This window comes from Ursus americanus, chromosome 13, assembly GCF_024610735.1.
Source record: "Ursus americanus isolate L20-20 chromosome 13, mUrsAme1.1.p, whole genome shotgun sequence".
NCBI lineage: Eukaryota > Metazoa > Chordata > Mammalia > Carnivora > Ursidae > Ursus > Ursus americanus.
Window position 1 is genome coordinate 69,089,021 of NC_142139.1, and position 24,517 is coordinate 69,113,537.

General features: G+C 49.0%; 1 protein-coding gene across 2 annotated transcripts; it reads left to right on the forward strand.

The window, feature by feature from the left end:
• Window positions 1-1,537: 1,537 nt before the first annotated feature.
• Window positions 1,538-5,375, forward strand: NKX2-6 (NK2 homeobox 6). 2 transcript variants are annotated; one of them, XM_045774044.2, is made up of 2 exons: window positions 1,538-1,820; window positions 4,750-5,375. In XM_045774044.2, the coding sequence occupies exons 1-2, from the start codon at window positions 1,538-1,540 to the stop codon at window positions 5,373-5,375; spliced, it is 909 nt and encodes a 302-aa protein (XP_045630000.1). The 2 variants fall into 2 exon arrangements, with proteins under 2 accessions (XP_045630000.1, XP_087722493.1); XM_087866367.1 differs by having other exon boundaries at window positions 4,768-5,375.
• Window positions 5,376-24,517: the final 19,142 nt, after the last annotated feature.

The window sequence follows — 24,517 nt, forward strand, 5'->3', positions numbered from 1 at the left end:
AACCAACGTAGCATGAGTAATAGCTGTGGATGCTCATTGATGGTTTCATACACATTATCTCAACTCTCACAATCATCCTACGATGGGCCTATTCTTATCTCCATTTTAAAATTAAGCCTAAGTTTACAGAGGTAAATACTTCGTCCAAACCCCACAGTTGACATGTTCCAGATTAAGGGCTAGACATGTTGACTCCACCCCCACGTTCAGAGCCACTGTACACACTGTGTCTCTCTCTCCTTCTTTTAAAAAAGATTTTATTTATTTATTTGACAGAGAAATAGAGCCAGAGAGCATAAGGTGGGGGGTTTGCAGAGGGGGAAGGAGAAGCAGACTCCCCACTGAGCAGGGAGCTGGATGCCGGGCTTGATCCCAGGCCCCTAGGATCATGATCTGAGCCCGAAGACAGACCCTTAACCAACTGAGCCACCTAGGCGCCCCCACACGGTCTCTCTTCACTCGGTGCCAGCCTTGTGCCAGGAGCTTTTCTGAAGATCCAATGATGGTCAAAACTTCCCACCCTTTGGGGGTAGGGGAAGGGGGACACGAACGCTGAAAACAATCAACTTTAGGGAGAATAAAGGAGAGTGAGGGAGGGAACTGAGGGAGAGGAAGGGCAAGGTGAGCCCCCGTCTGGCACCTTTGGGAGGGCTTGGGGTTATTACCTTTCCTCCTCCCCACCCACTCACGGAGCCTGCAGAGGCCAGGGGGCCCCCCAATATAACTTCCTAGCCCTTTCTTCCCGCCCAGAGCTGAGAGGCTCCTCCTAGGAAGTGGCCGATCTGGGTTCCCCAGATCCAAATTCTGCTCTAAGAGATAAGTTTCCCGTTTAATCTATAGAATAAATCATAGACGGGTCAAGACTGGCTTCTCCGCCGCCCAGCCTCTGTTCCCTGGATCCAGCCCCCTCGCCAGAGCCCCCCCGCCCTGCGCCCACTAAGACTCCAGCGTTTTCCTCCAATCCCATGGGTGCCCAGCTGTCTCCACCTCAGTTTTCCTTGGCCGAAGAGTGGAAAATTGAGTTAAGGCAAGCCGGGATGGACACGCTTGAATTGCAGAGCAAGAGTTCCACGCCCCCCCCCCCCGCCAAGCTCACAAGTCCTCTAGGAGCGCCCCCTTGGGCCGGGGATTGACTTTGACATCTCCCGCTTGTACCGTATTCACCGAGAGTCGAGTCGCGTACAACACTCTCTCCCGTTTCCCTCGCTTTTGAGAACCGTCTAAACACACCAAACCTTTCCGGAAGGTGGCTGGGGGTTGGAGAGGAATTAGAAGGCACGGGAAGAAAGCGCTTGGGGGAGAAAGGTGCGGATTAGCACGTGGTTTCCGCCCGGACCAATGAGCTTCGGCGATCTCGTCACTTGGCCTCGGTCACCCCGCCGTCAGGGATGGCCCAGAGGAAGGCGTAGTGCTGGATACTGGGCGTCTGCCCCAGACCTCGGGTCTGCGGTGCTTGCAGCGACAAAACAGGAAAGCTCAGGGCGCTGCGCTCCTGGGGGTCAGGGTCCACCCCAGCCCCGCCTCCTCCGCCTTCAGGATGCTGCTGAACCCTGTCACCTCCACCCCCTTCTCGGTCAATGACATCCTGAGACTGGAGCGAGAGCAGATTGGTTCCGAATCCTTGCAACTCCGGGGGGCACGGAGGAGCCCCGAAAGCTTTCAGTGTCTGCGACTGGTCCCAGAACCGCGAAAGGCAGAGGTTCCCAGCACCTGCAGGGCCAGCGGCGACGACAGCGGCAGAAGGCTGGACGAACCGGGGTCTCCTGGTGGTCCCTGTGAGATGGTCACGGAGATGGACGCGGAACCGGTGGGGGAGCCACGTAAGTGCGCGAGCTCAGGTCTTGGCTCCTACCCGGAGATCATGGCTTGGTGGGGGGTGGGGGGTCACTATCAGTTGGCGCGTGCGAGTAACGCGCATCTCCGGGTCTTTCCTGTCTCTAGGGCCTAGCCCCATTTTCTCTTATTTGAGAATTTCAGATGACAGATCTCAGCCCCCTCTACCATCCGCTCCAGACACCCAGTGTGCTTCCCGCGCCCCTAACAAAATAAGGTCCCGCATCTTAGGCGTTCGTAATTTCCACAGCCTGTCCTCTGATTCCCAAAAACGCATCACCCCCACTCACAGCCACACTTCCCAGAAACTCCAGCTTCTCATTCTTACAGCGAAACCCTCTACAGTATCGTAGCTGTTGATCCATCGCCACCAGACTTCCCTGCCATGTCCGAGTCTCTCTACCTTAAAGTGTCCGCCAGAAGTGTAGCCGTCAAAGCAGCCGAGCGCTCGGGGGTGGAAACTCCCCCGGCTCTGGGGTCAGTCTCAGCCCTCTCTTGCGGCTTGCTAAGGCGCCTGGCCAACCCAGTCAATCCTCCACCGGGATTCCTGGTCCGGACAATGAGAGGTGGCGACCAGATCCGGTAATATCTGAGTCCCTCGGCCTGATGGGCCCTTGGGGCGCTGGCGGCAGATCCTTGGCGTCTGGGAGCATGGTAAGAGCAGCTCTGGTTTCCCTGCCCTGGGAGACGACTCCGGGAGTCTGGGCTTCTGGTCTCTGAAAGCACAACCTCGGGAGTGGACAGCGAGGCCCCAGCACCTGCGTCCACCGGCAGGAAGGAAGGAGCGGGCAGTGAGTTGTGTTGCATTGTCTCCTGTGACGCGGGAAGCTTCCTCAGTGGAGTCTCTCGACGTGACATTCAGAGGGTTCCTCTCGACAAACCTCTGCACCTCGGTTTGCAGCCTTCCGGTGCGCCTCTGGGGGCCCCAGCAAGGCCTCCCAGTCGGCCTTCCTCTGCCAGGCTGTGCCATGGCCCGTCCCTTCAAGACGCAAATGAATTTAAGTAAAGGGGCTAGCTCGCAGTTGTTCGTTGACTGGTGGTAGCCTGGTTATTCATCAACTCCAGGAACCTGGAGAACATAAAACTTTGCTTGTGTTCACAGAGAAGTCTGTGGGTTTTCTGCAGTGGACTCCAAATACTAATTCCCTCAGAGCTGCTCAGCCAATTCGCGTTCACTCTGGCCTTGCTGAGAAAGAGTCACAGTCCTAGGCCCATAGCTGTCACTTAGCAGCCGAAGGCTCGAGCAGCACAGTCCTCCTCTGGCGAGGACTATCCTAAGTGGCTGACTGACCCGGACGCCGAGAAGGGGCCGGCACCCAGCTCCAGGAACCAAGCCCAGGACCGCTGCAATGATCGAACCTTCCTGGTAGATCGCGTGCACCTCATCTGTCCCCCAGCCAAACCACCCTGCTTTCAGGGGCACAGGGCGAGAGGGGCTCCAGACCCTGACGAGGAGGGTGCAGGGCGCTGGTACTTCCCAGAGCGTCACACAGCCCCATGGCCTGTCTGGTCCGCGACTCTCAAGTGGGGTCCTACTAGTTCCAAAGAGTTGCTGAAGGTCAGTTATTACTTTTCAATTTGCTGAGAATAAAACCCCAGTCCATATTTTTCCCCTTTGAGAGATGTCTTCAGTTTCTCTGGGCACAGGCTTCTCTGAAGAAGTTTTTATTTCCTCAAACTTCAAATACCAAACAGCTTCATCACCAGCCCCCAGGAGATTGTGTCACTGACATTAGGGATTTGAAGTCAGGTACCAACACGCACCTTCTCTACTTAGGTGCTTCACCCCACCATGAACTTGCAGCCACTCCGCATTCCTGGTTTCTCCTGGCGTGCTTTCCCATGAAAACTAAGCCTTTCCTCTCTACCCATCCTTGGATTGAAACAGAGCTTAGCCAAGACAGAAGAGAGGTGGGAAGAAGGGAAGGAAAGGCTGTATTTTGGGGGACTTCAGGCACAGCTGCCTCGGGGTGATCGGCTAGGGCACCACCCAGGAGGAGAGGAAGTCAAAGCAAAACCAATGTCACCTTAGCAGAGACCCCACAGAAGAAAAGGCTGCTTTAAAAAAACAAAACAAAAGCAAATGTGGATCTAAACTTTGTAGGGACCTCCAAGAGACCTTCAGTTTCCGAGCCAAGAATCAGGAGTCAGAAAAATATTTCATTCGCCTTTATTTTATTTTGCTACTTTGGATTACAGAACATCATCCCATCCAAGAAAGATGGGAAGGGTCCCTGGTGCCGGTGGAGCAATTGATGACCAAAAAGACAAGGGTGTGTGCAAAGGTGGGATGAAGGTGGGAGATACTCTGGACACCGCCCTGCACTTGGATCGGAATACCCCGTGATGAGCGCGGGACCACCGCAAATAACCAGGCAGACAGGAACTCACGGGCAATCACGTCACCAAGTTTTCATTTGCTCGCGTGCTCTCTCTCTCTCTCTCTCCCTCTTTCTCCACGCCCTCCTTTCCACCAAGGGCAATTCAAAGTCAATTTACATCTAACAGTCCCCCAGAATCGCACTTGGTCCTTGCGGCAAAAACTCCCCCAAACTCGACCACACTTTAGAATCGAATCACAGCGAATCGCCCCCTACCCCACCCACACACAGACATTCTAAGAAGAAAATGAAATTGTCTTAAACTCCTGCTCAACTACCTTTTGGGAAACGGCTGCACACCGGAGACCCTAGAGTGTCACCATTTACATACGTGCTTGCAGGTACAATCGTGACAGAGCTTGGGGGAAAGGAACCTTCAGACCCTCCTGGGACTGGGGGAGGGGTCAGTAGAGGGGCAAGAAGGGCCCGTGAAGTGGAGGCTTCAGGGGAGAGGGGAGAACCTTAAAAACAACGTGAGACTTGCTCAGGTAAGCCTGAGGCTGGGCGTTGACGCTGTTCCTTCCTGTGCTTTTAGAGCCTGGCCTCAGCGCAGCCCCGCCCCTCCACGGCGGGACCAGGGGGCCAGAGCGCGGCGTTGGCGACGTTGGCATCGGCGCGCGCGGGGACGGCACCGAGCAGCCCAAGGCGCGGCAGCGACGCAAGCCGCGCGTGCTCTTTTCGCAGGCGCAGGTGCTGGCGCTGGAGCGGCGCTTCAAGCAGCAGCGGTATCTGTCGGCACCCGAGCGCGAGCACCTGGCCAGCGCGCTGCAGCTCACGCCTACGCAGGTCAAGATCTGGTTCCAGAACCGTCGCTACAAGTGCAAGAGACAGCGCCAGGACAAGTCCCTAGAACTGGCGGGCCACCCCCTAGCGCCGCGCCGGGTGGCGGTGCCAGTGCTGGTGCGGGATGGCAAGCCCTGCCTAGGCCCCGGCGCGCCGGCCTTTCCCGGGCCCTACAGCACGGCCGCGGCGTCCTATTCCTGTTACGGCGGCTACTCCGGCGCTCCTTTCGGCGCGGGCTACGGCGGTGGCTACGCGGATGCGCCCCCGGGTCCCGCGCAGCCCGCACCTCTGGGCCGCGCAGGCTTCGCTGGGGGTGGCCCCAGCGCCAGCCCGCACAGCCATCTGCCCGCCCCGCTGCAGGGTGTCAGGGCCTGGTGAGGCGCCTGCGCTCCGTGCGTCCCCCGTGTCCCGGTGCTCCGTTCCAGCCTCTCCGCAGATCGGCTTCGGCTGGGATGAGCGGCGGCGGCGGCGATGCAGGGAATAGGCGACCCGATGGCCCTTCTCCCTGAGCAATCCCTGGAACTGCGAATTGCCCCCAACAGGCCATCCCGCTGAGGCACTGGGGACATTCTTCTTCCCAGGGACATAAAGCGTGCGGGGACTTCGCTGGCTGCCCGAAAAGCAGCACCGGGAGGGAGGAAAGTCTAGGGTGGCTGGCAGTTTCGGGTGTTGGGGCAGTACTGAGGCAGGTGACTTGTCGGGCATCAAAGCCAGGGTTTGCTGATAGGCTCTCTAATTCGTGTGCAGCAGCCCGGGGGCCTGGCGGGGGCGGGGGAGGAGGTGTGCTCTAGCGGACCTCGATCCTCCATTAAAGGCAAGAGGTAGGGGATGAATGAGAAAAGCAGCGGAGTGAAGTGTGGAAATCCGAGCGACAAGCGGGGGGAAGGGGAGGATCCAGGAGGTTAGGAAGAGGTACTATAGTGGGAGCCAAGCCCTCCTGGGAGTTTAAACTACTTTTCCCCCCTCCTCTGCCCCCACCCCGCTCCCCAGGCTGCTCTCAGAGGACTCTGCCTTCACCCTCCGGGGACGCGGTTGCTCTCTGGGAAGATATCCCGTACATTCTGGTTCTCCCCTTCACGGTTACTGCATTTTATCCCGTGTACACACCTCAGCACCTTGAGTAAATACACTGCATGTATTTGTGTGTGCGCATGTGCGTAGGCCGCTAGAACCTCTCCACCTCTCCTTACCTCCTAAACAACTGCGAATTAAAATAAAAAATGAAGCCCAGAAGTTCTGACTCCTCGGGACTTACAGGATTCCATAGGAAGACGAAATGGATGGAGCCCTGGAGATAGGTTACCTGATTACTTCTCTCACAGCCCCCTCTCCCTCTGTAAGTTTTCTTTCAAAACATAACCCTTTTCTAAATCGGGCATCAGGAAAGGAGGCCTCCATGTGGCCCTAAGTCCAAACACCATGGGTAAGAAGGCTGAACTTTAAAGGAAATTATGACTTCCCTCCCCAAATATGTTTGAATTTATGCAAATTGAATACTGAAAACAAGCTCATTTTGTTAAGAGGAACAAAGGATCAAATACATTTATCTTTGGCAGGCACTAGTAGGGAGACCAGGCTCCTTTTTTTCCCCGCTGGGTAACATTTTTAGATGATGAAAACTCTGGTTCTTCACCCCTCCACCACTAACTTGCCAAAAGTTAAATTCTATTTAATAAATCTGAATATTTAATCAAAATGTACTCGTCTTGCATTTGCTCGTTTCTGAGAAACATGTCCTGGTTGTTTTCGCCAAGGTGGGAAACAGACTTCTTGGTCCTTTGTAAACCATGCCTGACCATGGACAGCTAACAGCGTTAAAGTTTATGTGATGAAGCTAAAGACAAGAACACCGTTCTTTTTTTCTTACTACCACTTCCGTACACTTTCCCTCCCTTTTATTTGCAGCCTTTTCTCTTTCACTTCTCTATTTTTGCTGTTAATAACAATACATTTAGAAATACCCCACAGTGTCTTGCAGTTACAGTTAATGCTGTGCTCCTGAGGTTAAAAAGGGCAGTATGTGTACTGTAAATTTAGAACTATCAATAAATATTCCATAGTCAATTAAGATAAGATTTAAAAAATAGAGGTTACAGTTAAAATCTCCATCAAGAGGAAATGGCCATCCAGTGTTATCAACCTTCTTTCGTTTTGGGGGGTATTCCTTACAAGAGGGAAGTACCCACGGTCACTGAACTTGGTTTCGTGACAGTTGACCTTAAGTGCAGTGTATACTGAGTAACCATCGGTCTAGCCCTCAGTTGTTAAGTGAGTTGTATCACATTTTTCCAAGATCAGATTCCGAAGTGCTACATGGTCATTAAAAACAAATCCTTTGTTTCTCATCATCGCGTGGATCTAGCAAAGTCCTGGGCACGGAATAGAAAATTAATGTTAGTTTCTTCACCCTTTTGCCCCTTCTAACATAGAAAAGTAACCCAAGAGGCAGCAGACATGTGATGTTCTGAGTAGGTCTTCCTTCCCATGCTCCCTCCACACTTTGTACCGCCCGGAAAAGCATGGAGGAAGAGCCAGGGCTTGATTAAGGCTGTGAGTGAAGGGGAAGGGCGCTTGGCTCACTCATCAGTAACTCAGTCATCGCCGAACATTTCTGGAAGGGTTACAAAAGGAAGTAAGATTTGGCTGCTGCCCTTGAGAAAGGTATTATCTAATTGGATGCTCGGGACTGACATGAGAAAGGTATCTAAAAATACACGGTGGTAGATGCTGCTTGTCAGTGGGACAGACCATATGCCCTCTCTAGAAAGAAGGAGAAGGGGTGGGGGAGGAGCTGGGTGCTTCCAGGAGGTGATTAAGCCTGGTGATTAGTGTGGGAATGACACTGTTTACTGGGAGAGGTTCCAGGAAAGGTCGAAGACTTAGGAACGGAGAAAAGTTAAGTGGGCACATGCCAAAGCCATGATCATGTTTTACAGTAGTTTGAGACACAATTCAAGGCTAACTTCTGGGAATTCGTAAACTGCACGCGGTTGGCTGAAGGGAGGTGTTATGCTCATTTATGCCAAGATCCTTTAGAGGTTCTGTTGATTTACAGCATGTTCTGTTCTGCTCTCCAGATATTTGCAGCATCCATATTTGCTGGTCTAAACAAACAAACAAAAAATCCCCCAAAAACCCCGAAAACTAAACTAACAAACTTTGTCCATGTGCAATCCAGGTGGCTTTCTCTTCAGACAAGAGCCTGGAAGTTTGAGATTCTCAGGGCACCAAGGATTTTTTTCCAAAAGGAAAGGGGAGGGGAGGGAAACTCTCTTCTCCCCTCTCCCTACTTTCTGCCTGTCAAGATCACTTTAAAACGATCCCTCTCTCAGCTCATCAAGGCCCACCCCCACCCCCCGTCCCCGCCCTGCCCCCAGCTGCCCATCTTCCGTCCTGTAATCTCTCCTCCGCACTGAAAGCTACCCCTTTGTGTGCGTCTTGCATCCCCTTATCCGAGGCAGGGCTTTCACCAGGGAGGGGCTCTGCAAGCAATCAGCTCTTATCTGCATCGTTCAGGCCCGTCACTCCAGTCACCTCTTAATGTTCACAAATTTCCCAAATGGGAAGTAATTGACCTCTAAACAAAACAGAAAAGCTCTCAGAGAGATAGCAGAGGTTCCCTTCCTGACTGTCCCAGGGCTAGGGGTCTCACCTAGGCCAGGTGGATAAGTCAATAAAATTGCAGACTTCCTGGCTCCCTGTCCTTCCTTCCCCCCTCCCCAGCCCCTTCCAGCCCTTCATCCCGATACCATCTGTAAATCAGATGGAGCCTGAGTGCAGCTCTGCATTTCAGAGTTGCCAGAGATTTCTGGCATTTGCTTTTTTGTAATGTTATCGCTACAGTGATGTGACTTTGCAGAGACATATCTGAATCTTTTGAAATTCCATTTGAAAAGTGTTTACAATCTGCAGAGTTTATACCAGCTCTTCATTGTATCAGCCTACTCACTCACCTTTTTTTCTTTTTCCCCAAACAAGGGAACTTCCAGGCTTAGAAAGCTGTGCCTCCCACCTTCCCACAGAGAGGGCTCTTCCGAGCGATGGAAGGCAGTACAGGAACACGAGTTAAAAGTTGTTTGTTGGCCCTCCTTCTAGTCCCCCTTCAACTGGTAACACAGTCTGCGACCTAGACCAAGCCTGTTACTTCTCTGGGCTTCAGTCTCTTTACTTCCAAAACTGAGGTAGTGGATCTCTGAGGCTACTATTCTAATTTTGGGTGGCTTCCTTTCAGATACATTTATATTTCTTTAAAATTGTGGGATAGGTCATATACAGAAGACTACATAAAACATCTATGTACAATTTAAGGAATAACCGTAAAACGAACACAGAGGTAACCCCCTCTCAAGGCAGGAAACAGGGGGTGCCAGCTCCCCAGCAGCCCTTATTCCCATGCCACTTCCAGAATGCAAGCCCCTCTCCTCCCTCCTTCCCCAAAGGAGATACCAGCTATTCCTACTTTTGTGATGATAATTTATAGGCTTCTCTTTGTGGGTTTACCCACAGGGCCAGGACCCTCGACAATATGGTTTCATTTTGCCTGACTTTGAATGTCACATAAGTAGAACCATACCGTATATATTCTTTTCGGACTTGTATTCAACTTGATGCTTGGGAGATTTATCCAGCTATTGTGTGAAGCTGTCGTTTGTCCATTTTCCTCACCTCCTTCTCCTTCTTCCTCCCCCCCTCCTCCTCTTTTTCTTCTCCTTCTCCTTCTTCTTCTTAATGTTTTAAATTTTATTTTATTATTCTTTTAAGTAACCTCTATGCCCAACGTGAGGCTTGAACTCATGACCCCTAGATCCATAGTCCCAGGCTCTACTGACTAAGGCAGCCAGGTGCCCCAAGTTTGCTCATTTTCATTGCTACATTATAAGCCATCTGATGCACGTACCTCAATGCATGTATTTACTGAAAAAGTAGATGGTTTCCAGCTGGGGATTGTAATGAAGAATGCTGCTAGTGGCACCTTTCCCATGAGTACAGCTGCTGTCCCTACCTGGGGTTTGTCCCGGCCTCTCTGAACTGACTTGCAGGGCAAGGATCTAGCCTCTGACAGAGGCTATGTATGTTTCATAAGTCTATCAGCCTTACACTGATCCACCCCTTTAGTTTTTGTATTTCATTGCCTGCTCATCACCACCATTTGAGACAGAGTGTGCTCCTGTTCATATTCCACAGAAAGAGTCCAAGGGCCAGAAACTCAGACCATACCCCGGACCCCCTACGCTCTGGCCCTGGGTGACTCCCACTGAACACTCATCAGGGAGTTCAGGTCCTTACACAAATCAAGTGACTGTCCAGTGACACCGTTTTCTTTATTCTCTGAGGGGAAAATGCGTAAGAGGAGTGGGAGCCCTTTGGAAAGCTTCCTGAGGGGAAAAATATGAAGCAAAATGCCGGAGAGAGTGGGAAGTGGCTGGGAGAGATACAACCCTCAGTCACTCATGGGCAAACAGATATTTAAAGACTCTGCCTGTTACACCCCCTTTGCCCATTTTTTCTACATTTCCCCTCTACACTTTGAACCCCCAGAGACGTTGATTCACAGTTTCAGGTGGCCAGCTCTGGAGAGTGAAAATAATTCAGCTCTGAACTATTTCTCCTTAGGTCTACCTCCCTCACTGACAGGAGAGCTTCCTGGGAAGTCACTCTGCCTTCCTCCCCGACTCTGTTTAGACTCTAGCAAGTCTCCTCACCCTTAGCCCAAGACAAGGATGTGGTCTTAGTGACACAGTCCAGATTCCACTGTAAGAAAAGCAGATATGCCCAGCAGCCTTGGCTGCAAATCTCAGAGCGCTTGCTAACTTAGTCCCTCTGCGGCTTTCCTTATAAGTTGGTCTCAGCCAGACCTGCTTCCTTCCCATCCATGCCTCAGTGACTCCCGCTTCCTCCTGTCACCAGCCCAGCTTAATTTCTTGAAACCCTAGGGCCCAGGAAATTGGAATCTGATGTTAAGACTTCAATGGGCCAAAGGTGAACCTCTTCTTTGATGGCTCCTATCTCCAGTACTATGTTGGGTCCCCTGCTGTCTCCCCCAACATTCCCCATGGGTCAGGTCCCTAGGTACCTGCTCCTGGAGCATCGTGGACTTCCCCATCATGATGCATGTACTCTCTGTGTCTTTTGTCCCTTCCTAACAAAGAGCCTCATGTCTGTGACAGACCCCAGTGTGTTTCCAGCACACACTGTGCCTGTCGTGGAGGAGGGGACCAATGCCATTTGTTGATTGACCAAATGAGTGAATGGTTACTGTCTGGCTTCCTTGCACAACCCCTCAAAGTTTGCATTAAAGACCCAGATTCAGACCTGGCTCCTTGGTAGTCAGAATCCTCTAGAGGAAAATTCTCCAATGTGTGGATTGGGATCTGGTTCCTGGTAGGGGTCGTCTTGAGCCGTGATAACAGGGACTCTCAAAATTTCTGTCAGCCAGAAGTAATGGCCATGGTAAAAAAAAAGAAGAAGAAGAAGAAGGAGAAGGAGAAGGAGAAGGAGAAGGAGAAGGAGAAGGAGAAGGCCTCTGTTTTATTCTTCTAGCCATTTTCCTGTAGGTCAGCTTACCTTTAACTGGCAAATATTAAGGATAATTAGATTGAACATTGTAGGGGGGCATATAAAGCCAGTATCATTAAAAGAAAATATTTAGGGCACCTGGGTGGCTCAGTCAGTTAAGTGTCTGTCTTCAACTCAGGTCATGATCTGGAGGAGTACATGCATCATCGAGTCCTGCGTCGGGCTCCCTGCTTAGTGCATAGTCTTCTTCTCACTCCAACCCTTCCCCCTGTTCATGATCTCTCTCTTACTCACTCTCTCTCTCAAATAAATAAAACCTAATATATATATATATAATATATATATATATATATATTTATTATTATTATTTTTTTTTTTTTACAGGATCAGAAACACACCAGGATGCATAAGTCCTTGCTTCAAGAGGACATTAAACTCTGGGTAAGACGAGCACCTATAAAGCCAAGTATACCACAGGAAAAACCTAGAGTGGGTGCATTACACACATATAAATTATTCATTGAATTAATTGAACATTTACACTTAAAATTCCTACCCCAAAGATGCTTATAGTGGGGAGACACAAGACAGAGACTTTTGGCTGTCTTCCAATATCCATTTCCCCCTTTTTTCTTTAGTAATAGAATCCCAGAAGTTCAGTTAATCACACAGCCTTCCAGATAAAGATTCTGTTTCCCAGACTCCTTTGCAGCTAGGAGTGGCCAAGTAACTGGCCAAAGGGATGTAAGCAGAAGTGACCTGAGCCACTTCCAGGACACAGCCTTACCTGGAAGGCCCTTCTCTCCACTTCCCTTCTCTTCCAGCCCCTGGTGGCAATGCAGATGGAATGGTGAGGACAACGGCATTCATCTTCGATTATGACACAGCAACAAGATGGAAGAAGCCTAAGTCCCCAGCACCTTATCTGCTTTGCTCTGCTTACACACCAGATATTATAGAAAAGAAAAATAAGTGTTGGTCTTGTTTAAGCCAGTTGTGTTGGCTTGTTATTTGGCCACTGTTATCTGGAGCAGCTCGGTGGGTCTCTCATCTAGCAGAGGACACGGCAGGTCATTAGAAAGCTGGCTGACACAAGTACAGAAGATGTTCAGAGGAGAAATAAATCAAGCCAACTGGGAAAACTTGAGGAAAGAGAAGGAGCTTGAGATAAGCCCCTTGAAAGGGTAACATATTTGGATGGGGCGGCGGGGGGGGGGGGCTTGAGGAGGGGGTGCAGGAGTAGGGGGAGGCTGGGAAGTCTACGTGGAGGAATATAGAAAGGAACATACAACCCAAAGTGCATGGGAACCAAGGACCCTGTGAGGCAGCTTGGAAGGCAGCACTCTGGATTGCGCACGGTCACAGTGTTCAGCTCACCTGCCCTCTCCCCAGCTGCTGGCATCCACTCTGAAGGCTTAGCTGCCATTTCTGTGCAGGGAACTGGCAAATCCCACATGTACGTCTCCAGCGCTACCTTTATCCAGAATTCCAGATCCCAATTGCCTGTCCCTTCCTGGACATCTCTATCTGAATATTTCCCAGACACCTTAATCTGAAACCAAGCCAATCTCTCTCCAACTTACCCCTGCTCCACTCTGTGTATTCACTCTGCTGTTCATGCTGCTCCATCATGCCTGTGACCCAGGCTGACTCTCCATTGTCCTATTTCACTATCCCCCTCCCCTCCTAGCCCTATTCTAGGTTCCCCCTGCTACTCCCTAAGTTCAGATGATCTGTCTCTTGATCATGTGCAATTGCCTCCTAACTGTTTTCTCTGCCTCTACTCTCTTTTCTCCTGGCCATTTTTCATGCTGCTATAGAATTTTTTAAAAACCAGCATACTGTGTATTACTTGATGAAGAATTAGCTTTCTAAACACAGTCCACACTCTGTAACCCGACACATGAGAGCCTCCAGAGCTTAACTCTTACCTACATTTCCAGCCCCACTTCCTGCTAGGTTCTTCCACACACCTTCTGTGGTACTCAGCCAACTAGTCTGGCGTTCTTAAGCACACTATGCGTGGCTCCCCTTTTGGTCTCTGAGGTCCAGCTCAAAAGCCACCTCCTGGAGGAAGTGAGGCTCTCGGGTCAGGATTTTCTGGGCTTTCACAACTCATGGTTTATGCTGTTGTAACACTCAAATTGCAGTTGATTGTTTCTCTAATTGCTCCCCAATGAGAGCATAAGCCTCTTGATTGAAGAGATAAATTGTACCCAGTTTATTTTATTTTTACAAATTTTTATTGAAGTATAGCACATATAGAGAAAAGTGTATGAATGCCATACGTACACTTTAATGAAATTTCACAAGGTGAATTTCCCATGTAATCAGCACCCAGATCATGAAACAGAACATTAACATCTCCCATCCCTTGCCCGGGGCTCTCTTGTATCCCCTTGGTGTCACTGATCCCAAAGGAAACTACTAGCTTGACTTCTAACTTCATGGATTAATTTTGCCTGTTTTTTGAACTCTATATGGAATCATATGGCGTACATTGTCTTGCCCTGTTTTCTTCACTCAACATTACGTTTGTGAGATGCATTCATGTTGTTGTGGGAGTGGCAGTTTGCTTGTTCATGTTGCTGTTTGGTTTTCCATGGTCTGAACATATGACATGGATTTGTTTATTTTACTGTGCATGGGCACTTGGGCTATTTCCAATATGGAACTAAGTTGACCCTTGAACAGTGTGGGCGTTAGAGGCACTGACCCCTCTGCATAGTCAAAGATCTGCGTGTAACTTTTTTTAAAAAGCTTTATTTATTTATTTTAGAGAGGGAGAGATGAGGGGCTGGGCAGAGGGAGAGAATCCTAATCAGGCTCCACGCCTAGCGCAGAGCCCGAGGTGCGGCTTGATCCCACAACCCCAGCATCATGACCTGAGCCGAGACCAAGAGTCAGACCCCTAACCGACTGAGCCACCCAGGAGCCCCTGTGTGTAACTTTTGACTCCCCCCCCAAACTTAACTACTAATCAGAAGCCTTACCACTAACAAAAACTGTCGATTAACACATACTTTGTATATTATATGCATTACACACTGTATTTTTACAATAAAGTAAGCTAGAGAAAAGGAAATGTTATAAAGAAGGCAGGGTGGGGGGAGCGGTGAAATAGGTGAAAGATGAAGAGCTCACCTATCTTGATGAGCAGTGAGTAATGTACAGAACTGTTGAATCACTGTATTGCACACCGGAAACTAGCATAGTGCTGTGTGTTAGCTATACTGGATTTAAAATAAAGATTTAAAAACAGAAGGTCATAAGGCAGGAAAAGCACATTTACAGTTCTGTACTGTAAAGAATCCGTGTATTAGTGGACCTGCACAGTTCAAACCCATGTTGTTCAAGGGTCAACTGTACCATGATTAGTGCTGTCATGAAATTCCTTTAAAAAAAAAGATTTTATTCATTTATTTGACAGAGAGAGAGACAGCGAGAGAGGGAACACAAGTGGGAGAGGGAGAAGCGGGCTTCCTGCTGAGCAGGGAGCCCGATGCAGGGCTCAATCCTAGCACCCTGGATCATGACCTGAGCTGAAGGCAGACACTTAACGGCTGAGCCACTCAGGCTCCCCTGCCATGAAATTCTTGTACATGTCTTTTGGTGCGTATATGAGCACATTTCTGTCGGGTATGTTCTAGACGTGGGCATTCTGGGTCGGGAAGTATGCATGTGGTCAGGTTTAGCAGAGTCCCCCATTTATCCAGAGTAGTCACGTGAGTTGACGTTTCCACTAGGAGTGTTTGAACATGCTGGTTCCTCCATCTCCTCAACACCTCTTGTCAGTTTTCCTTTTACTCTACTTTTTTCCTCTTTTCTTCTACTTCCTCGTCCGGAACATGAGCATAGAGGCCGGTAAGGTGTGTTCCGTGAATATTTGTACGGTGGTACAGCTGCGTGGAGCCACTGGAGAAGTGGAAAGCGCTTTGAAGGGGTGTGGAGTCAGTGGAACATAATGAACGCCTCGTAAGCCCACACTCATGCTTAGTGTGCATTATTCATCATTTAACTCCCATGATCACCCGCTGAATTCTGGCATCCCATGAGTCCTGTAAGCTCCCAAATTAGGACGCTGAGGCTCAAAGTGATTCAGAAACTTATCCAAAACACCACCACTAAAGACAGAGGTAGAACTTGAAGGCCTCCAAAGGTCATTTACCTTCTATTTTATTCTGTTGCCATTTCAGCTGCATTACTGGCCCCTGTGCCGCACTACGATGGAATTCCCTGAAGAGTCTTTGCTGATGATTGAGCGTCCACACGCTCTCTGTGTCTTTCCAAGCCTGATATTTCCATCCCAACCTCACAGAGCGTCACCAGAGGGAAAAGGTCTGGCCTAACGAGCACCCTCAGATGTTGGAGATGTAAGAGATCACAGAGTTTCGTTCCCATGGGGTCCTGCTCTCCACCAAGGAACGTTTGCATTCAGAATCAGTCCTGTAAGCACATTACATAGAAGCATTACATACAACCCAAGACCATCTGAAGGTAATGGCACCAGGGTAGGAATCCACTGTCTGCAGTACTTAAACAGTCCACCAGGGGACACCATTGCCTCCAGTTTCCCATCATGGGGGAGAAAGTGAATTCCCCAAATTCCTTGGGCCTCCACCCAAAGCATTTGCTTTTAGCTTAAAGCAATGTTTCAGATTTCTTTTTCAGGTCAAGCCCTTTGCCTTCCTGTTTGGATATTGATGGTTGGGAGTGGACAGAAGGAGACTGAATCAGTAGATGGAGGGCTCCGGAGACGCCCGCTGTTAGCCATGGTTTCAGTGTGACAAATGCTAATACTAGTGATGCTGGTGGTTGTGAGGCATGTGTAGTGTTTTCCAGGCACAAATGTCCTTCATAAATACTGCCTCTCATTTAATCACCACATGTGAAAGTGCTATTCTCACACAGCTGCAGAAACTACAGAAAGTAAGGGTCCGAATATAACCCCACTGCTCCTGTTTACAAAGCCTTGATCCGGCTTTGCACTTGAGTGTCTAAAATATAACTGTATGGGTTTGGATACTAACTCGGAAGGGCTGGTGAAGCACAAATCCTGCTGGGAGATGACCCTGTCACCCTGCCTTCCCTTCCTCCTCCCCAGGCTCTCACTCAAACACCCAGATGGAAAGTGATCTGATCGGTTCCTTCACAGCCAACTGTTCTTGATCCCAAGCAGAGTTCCTTAACTCTTCCTAAGTTGAGAACAGCTTCAAGAAGGCACATAATCAATCAATTAGATCCTGGCTTCGCTCTGCCACTGACCGGCTCAGCAATGGAGGGCGAGATGCTTTCATCTCTCTGGGCTTCAACCTCATCTTGTGTAAAATGGAGTTCTGTGACTCTCCAGGTTGTAAGTGATAGGAACTCAACTCACACCAGCATGAACAACAACAACAAACCAAATGAAGGAAATTTCTTGGCCCACAGAGCCAAATGGCAGGAAGGCTTAACATGAAGCTGGCTGAACCCCGGCCCTTGAGCTCATCTACTCCCCCTGCCCCCTGCACCCCCATCCACCTCTCACCTCTGTTTCTGTCCGCGTGGTCGGCTTTGTAATCTTGGGCTGGCTGAAACCGTGGCCAGCCACCCAGCTACAGGCACCTCAGAACCCTGTCCTCACCCTGCCATAACCAGGGAGGAATTCTCCAAGTTGAAGAACTAAGTGCCTCTGCATCAGAGAGGCTAGCGAGCACCAGGCAAGAGAGCAAGGATGAGAGTGCTTCAGAAAAGTCAAGCTCACCTGCCGAATACCTTCTTCTTGAGGGCTGTCCTGCCCCAGGGCAATTCCCTCGCTGGTAAGCCTCAAGTGTAGATGTCATAGTTCCTTATGCAAGTAGGGTCTACACAGGAGGGGGTAGACTGGCCGTACCATGTGTTTGTCCCTCTCTTCCTAGGCCTCAGCCTGCGGAGTGAGGAGGGGGCCTCCATGGGCCCATAAACACACTCCAGAAATCTAAAGAAAGTGACCCAGACGGATCCCCCCAAGGAGGGTATCATTTTGCATCAGTTTGTTCTGTCCGTCAGGGTCACTCTGAGGACACCTCTGAGGCAGCACATTCAAAGCAGGGGCAGTGGGGACACCCCCAAGGCAGCAGGTCCACCACTAATGCCACCTCGGTGTCGCGTGACCTCTCCTGGAGAAGCAGGCTCACCTCTCCTCAGCATCCTTCCAGACTATGTGTCTCGGTAGCGCCACCCTCTCACAGAATCCTATTCAACACAGCCCTTTAAAGCAGTAGCTTTTATCCTTAGGGGCAAAGAAACGGGGCAAAGCAACTCTTACACTTTGTGCTTTCCTGCCTGATAGGGAAAGAGCCTCCTGACCCGAAAATGGCCTTGTCTGTGGAGCAGGGCCAAGGCTCCCAGGTGGGCCAGGCTGTGAAGCACCTGCAGGCTTGTCCCCAGGCTGCAGGCACTGGGAACTGAGCGGTGACACAGAAGGGTCCTAAGAGGAAAAGGACATACCTCCACCCAGGAAGATCAAAACTGCCAGAGGTTCAAGGGCATAAGCACCAGTAAGTAACCACCGGCCTGGGCAAGTGCACACACCCACTGTCCCTGGGGCAGCTGCAGACACCCCGATACCAACCACAGCAGTCTCCGGGGCTGCAGTGGTCCCCTGCCGGCTGCCATAGGCTCTGTTTGGCCTGACCGCCCCTCCATGTCCAAGTGGTGCGGGGGAGCACTTACGCCAGGACTTGCTTTGGTCCATACCGCCTGCAACAAGGCTGCTCCTAGGCCGCCTGCTTCTCTTTCCCCCAGCAGCTCCCCTCCTCTCTGAGCCCCAAAGGCTAAGGAACAGAACCCCCGCCTTCAGGATGACTGCGTATCCAGAGGCAGTATATCCAGGGCTCACGCAAGGATGCTATCCAGGCGGAAACTGACTTCTTCACACAGATGCCTTCTTGCTCCTTAGCACTCTCTGCTTCGAGGTCAGATAATAGAAGTGTTAACAAAATTTTTTCCAGGCTGAGCTGGTAGAAGGCCTAGCCTGATGTGTCCTTTCCTGTCCTGATGGGGATTGTGACATGACCCACTAGAGCGTCAGGCCCTCCTTGGTCTGGACGCTGACCTGAGCGCCTCATGCACACGACCCCGTTGGGTCTGCAGGATATTTGTGCATGACAGCCAGCTATTAACCACTCCTATTTGCCGGAAGAAGGAACTTAGGCCAGGAGAGGCTAAGAACCGACACCTCAAAGTGGCAGAACTGGGATTTAAACTCGGCTTCTTGGCGCCCAAAGCCCACCCTGCAACCCTGTACCTGCTATTCCTTTGCAATATCTCCTGCATGGACCCCCTTCTCTTGCCTCCCTCTCACTGGGTCAGCCTTGGAACTGGCCTCCTGACTCTGCGTCTCTCATCATTTCCACCAGCGCTTTTTTTTTTTTAGTTTTTATTTAAATTCCTGTTAGTTAACATACAGTGTAATATTAATTTCAGGCGTATAATACAGTGATTCAGCCCTTGCATACAGCACCCGGTGCTCATCACAGCAAATCCCCTCCTTCATCCCATCACCTATTTCCCCCATCCCCCACCCACCTCCTCTCTGATAACCATCAGTTTGTTCTCTAGAGTTAGAGTCTATTTCTTGGTTGCCTCCCTCTCTCTTTTTTTCCCTCTTTACTCATTTGTTTTGTTTCTTAAATTCCACGTGAGTGAAATCACATGATATTTGTCTTTCTCTGATGGACTTACTTCCCTTAGCATTATTGTCTCTAGCTCTATCCATGTCGTTGCAAATGGCAACGTTGATGGCTAATATAATGTTATATTATAATATAATATCCCCACATTTTCTTTTCCCATTAATCAGTTGTAGGACTACTGTAGGACTACTCTTGGGCTCTTTTCATAATTTGACTATTGTAGAAAATGCTGCTATAAACATCGGGTGCATGTATCCCTTTGAATTAGTATTTTAGGTACTTTAGGTAAATACCTAGTAGTGCAATTGCTGGGTCATAGGGTACCTCTATTTTTAACTTTTTGAGGAACCTCTGTACTGTTTTCCAGAGTGGCTGCGCTGGTTTGCATTCCCACCAACAGCGCACAAAGTTTCCCCTTTCTCTGCATCCTTGCCAACATCTGTTGTTTCTTGTGTTGTTAATTTTATCCATTCTGACAGGTGTGAGGTGATATCTCATGGTAGTTTTGATTTGCATTTCCTTGATGATCAGTGATGTTGAGCATCTTTTCATGTGTCTGTTGGCCATCTGGATGTCTTCTTTGAAGAAATGACTACTCAGGTCTTCCGCCCATTTTTAATTAGATTTTTTTTGGATGTTGAGTTTGATAAGTTCTTTATATATTTTGCATTCTAACCCTCCATCAGATATGTCACTTGCAGCTATCTTCTCCCATTCTGTAGGTTGCCTTTTAGTTTTGTTCATAGCACTGTCTTTCTGAAACACGAATTTGATAATATGACTTCTTTCTACTTTAACACCCTCTGTAGCTGCCAAGTAGCTTATTGTGTATAGACCCTTCTGTGTGGTGGTCAAGGCTGCCTCCCTTACCAGGCAGACTCTTTCTCCTCCAGTCCACCTACTCCAAACCTCTGGATGTGTCCAGGCCCCTTTAAGGCTTACCTTCTCCATGAAGCCTTCCATCCTGAAGCTGCCAGTCTTTGAAAGTGAGTTGAAGAGGCCCTTTGTCTAGTGGTCTTGGAGCCAGGTTCTGAAACACCACAGGGGTTCTCAGGACAGCACTGAGACAAATGGATACTGGTCATGGGCTGGGGAGGGGTCATCAGCTCCCTGCCTCTGCTCAGCAGTGGGAGATTCACCTTTATCTGTCATGTATCTGGGGTCCACGTAAAATGTCATTTGAAAAGGGTCTTGCTGCTAATATACTAACATATATGTTATAATAATACAGTAATAATAGCATAAAAAACAGTACCCAACCCAACTTTCTAAATTTTCCAGATATGGAATTACTACTGCACCTGCTGTTCACTAGTGATTTGACACTTAGTGTGTACTATCCCCTGCAAGTTTAATTGCCTTTTCCTGTAGATGTCTGTCTCCTCAACTACGGTAGAAACTCTTCATGGGCTGGACCAGATCTTATACTTGGTTATTTCCAGGGACCAACATGGTTTAAGAAATGTTTATTTGATCCAGTCATCTGTTGAAGGGCATCTCGGCTCCTTCCACGATTTAGCTATTGTGGACAATGCTGCTATGAACATTGGGGTGCATATGGCCCTTCTCTTCACTACGTCTGTATCTTTGGGGTAAATACCCAGTAGTGCAGTTGCTGGATCATAGGGTAGCTCAATTTTTAACTTTTTAAGGGACCTCCACACTGTTTTCCAAAGTGGCTGTACCAACTTGCATTCCCACCAACAATGTAGAAGGGATCCCCTTTCTCCACATCCTCTCCAACATTTGTTGTTTCCTGCCTTGTTAATTTTTGCCATTCTGACTGGCGTAAGGTGGTATCTCAGTGTGATTTTGATTTGAATTTCCTTGATGGCTAATGATTTTGAACATTTTTTCATGTGTCTGTTAGCCATTTGTATGTCTTCATTGGAAAAGTGTCTGTTCATATCTTCTGCCCATTTTTTGATTTGTTTATTTGTTTCTCATGTGTTGAGTTTGAGAAGTTCTTTGTAGATCTTGGATACCAGTCTTTTTATCTGTAGTGTCGTTTGCAAATATCTTCTCCCATTCCATGGGCTGCCTCTTAGTTTTTTTTTACTGTTTCCTCAGCTGTGCAGAAGGTTTTTATCTTACAGATGACTGGATTAAGAAGATGTGGTCCATATATGCAATGGAATATTGCTCAGCCATCAAAAAGAATGATTTCTCAACATTTGCTGCAACATGGACAGGACTGGAGGAGATAATGCTAAGCGAAATACGTCAAGCAGAGAAAGACAATTATCATATGGTTTTACTCATTTATGGAACATAAGAAGTAGGAAGAAAGGGAAGAAGAAGGGGGTAGTAAACAGAAGGGGGAATGAACCATGAGAGACTATGGACTCTGGGAAACAAACTGAGGGCTTCAGGGGGGGGTGGGGGAATGGGATAGGCTGGTGATGGGTATTAAGAAGGGCACATATTGCATGGTGCACTGGGTGTTATACGCAAGTAGTGAATCATGGAACTTTACATCAGAAACTAGAGATGTACTGTATGGTGACTAACATAATATAATAAAAAAATATTATAAAAAAAAGAAAATAAATGTTTATTTGTTATGACTGTTTTCTGCTTAAGATATTTCCCTAAAGACATAAAACTAAAGCCCCACCTAATACCTCCCTCTTACTCCCTCCCCAGAGGTAACCACTCCCTAAGTTAGCGTGAATCATTTCTCTGAGTTTTTAAAATCACATATAAAGGCACTCTCATGTTATGTGATCTATCATTTCCTGAGTTTCAAGGGTTTTCTCAGAGACACATGTGAGATGAAGACTGCTTTCCCATGCACATCCTGTTTCCCAGTTGGATTCGAAGCTCCTGGAGGGCAGGCAGCATGTTCTGTAATTCCCCCTCCAACACACACTCTTCTCTTTCCCATTCATGTCACACGCTGACTCCAAGGATAATTTCTACTCATCCTTGAGGAAGTGGCATTGTCTCTTCTGCGAGGACCCTGGTGGGAGTGCTGCCAGCAAAAGGTAGTATCACCTGTTGGTTAAACACCCAAGACCCCAGGCCAGCCTGCTTGGGATGTATCTTGGCTTTATCACTTTTTAGCCGAGTGTCTGCAGCAAAGTTAGTCAACTTCACTGTGCCTTGATTTCTTCTTCTGAAAAGGGGGGGTATAATGGTATCTATTCATAGGGCTCTTATGAGGACTAAGTGAGTTAATACAAGGAAAGTAGTTCAAACAGCACATTTTCAGCATCAGATAAGTGTTAGCTACTATTGTTTTGGTGTCAAGCCAAGGATTTCTGTATTGCTGGATTTCACTTGTTTAGGAAGATCTACTTCACTCAGTCCCTATGCAGTGCAAAGTCACCCTAAAATGGCTGGACATTAGGTTGGCCAACATCCCACACTAGCACTGAGCCCTCACTGGAAGGACTGGGTCTGTCTGTCTGTCAAGACCAGGTATCTCACTTGGCCTCATTTCCTCTCTTGTTCTTTTTCCACACTTTTTCTCCTGCTCAGAACTCAGATGGCACCAAACAGCTTCCATCCCTGTATGAGGAGATAGCCACCAGGAATGTGCTGGACCCACTGTGCCAACGAGCCGAGTTTTCAGGGACCTTCGGCCAGACTCTGCAAGGAGAAGACAGTCCCCCAGAACCAACCTCATCTCATAGAACTCCTGGTTGGACAGACCCCTCTGCCACTCCACTCTGCCCCCTGCCCTCCCCATTCCTCCTCTAGCTGGGGTCAGTCCTGTCCAGAGTTCTCTGAGGAAGAAGCAGCAGCATGCTTGATTTGACCCATCAGTTTTTCTACTTACAATCAGCTACCTGCTGGCTCCAACAAGAGGATACATGAACAGGTTTTCTTTAAAGGACTTAACATGTCCTGGTCTTGACAGACAGACAGACCCAGTATCCCATGTATGCCAAGAGGATACACGAACAGGTTTTCTTTAAAGGCCTTAACATGTCCTTTAACACATCATAGAATTAAAACAGTGGCAAAGGGACTTTGGTAGCTGAAGCCTGTGACATTTTATTTCTTTTTACAAAACACACGAAATAAATTAAATTATAGCAATTATCTCTGCATTTTTGACTGTTTAAAACATTTTAAAATAAAAAAAATCACATGTGTTAGGAGACAGAAATAAAGCTGACCTACACATTGAGAGACATGACCAAGTTCTGACTCAGTCACTAATGTAGAATTTGATGAGCCATTTAGATTCCCCGAACCTCAGTTTCCCCACTTATAAAGTGCTGGTTAAGGTCTCTTAACATCCAATTATGTGAATTTTTAAATAGGAATGCCACAGTGCCTCCTGGTTCTGGACATTTCTATCTAGCATACCTGTTTCCTTGTCTCCCAGATTACTCTCATTTTGTCTCTTTCCTCTCCCTGCGCCCCTTCAGAGGGGATGAAAACCAGGATAAATACATAAATGGGATGAATGGCTTTGTGGATGCCCATGGGGGCACTGTGGGGTGGTCTGGAAGGACCTGCCCTTCCTTTCCCACGTGACCCAGGTGGCCATTTCCCTTATGAACTGTGAAAACACCTGGATGGCCTTGCCTCCCCTGGGGGCAGGACTTGCCTCAGACCAAATAGGAACCCCTGGCTGAGTGACTCGGTGCCTTATTGTCCCAAATAACTTTCAATAAAGTGTCTAACAGAAAAGCTCTAGTCAGCAGGTCTGGAAGAAAGCAGTTGTCTTTGTGGGTCCGCAGGCCTTGTCCAGTCAGGGGGGTCAGGAGACCCCTCTAGAGAGCTGAGCAGAGTCTTAGCCCCTACCCCTCACCCCCCAGGCCTGTGCACCCCTCCCATCCCCAGAAATCGCCTCTGCCCCCTTCTGCTTCGATCATTTTCCCTGGATACCGTCACTTTGGTGCACCATCTGACAGCCTGCTCGGTTTTATGGGGGCCACCAAGAGCTGAGGGAGTGGGAGAGAAGAAGTCTCAAATTGCTTCCGGCAGCGAGGGGTGTGGGAAGGTCAGAGCCTCCTTCCCTAGACAAACAGCCCCCAGCGTGTCTCCCCATGAGGGCCTCTGTTAAGCTGTTGAGCAGACCAGGCGCAGGGGGATCATGGCCACCCAGTTAGTGCGCAGGGAAACTTCTGCAGACGGATCCCCTCAGCCCCTGGCTCTCCAGAATTAGGCAGCTGCGCAGGGCGCACAGGGGAGGTGACCAGGGTCACCGTTAGCAAAATACTCCTGGCTTCCCATTGCCCAATAAATCTTCCCCGATAGCTTTCTTGGGCGATAAGTACTGATGAGGGGCCTAACGAGGTTGACTTATTACCTGCTAGCCACGTTTCCCCCGAACCCTAATCCCTTTTGCCATAAAGAAAAGCCTGTGGGGAAAACTGGCATACCCAGCCA

Excerpts from the sequence above, each read along its gene's own strand:
- NKX2-6 (XM_045774044.2), top strand. The coding sequence starts at position 1,538 with ATGCTGCTGAACCCTGTCACCTCCACCCCCTTCTCGGTCAATGACATC. Across the intron at positions 1,821-4,749 it reads GGAACCGGTGGGGGAGCCAC|AGCCTGGCCTCAGCGCAGCC; the intron begins GTAAGTGCGCGA and ends CTGTGCTTTTAG.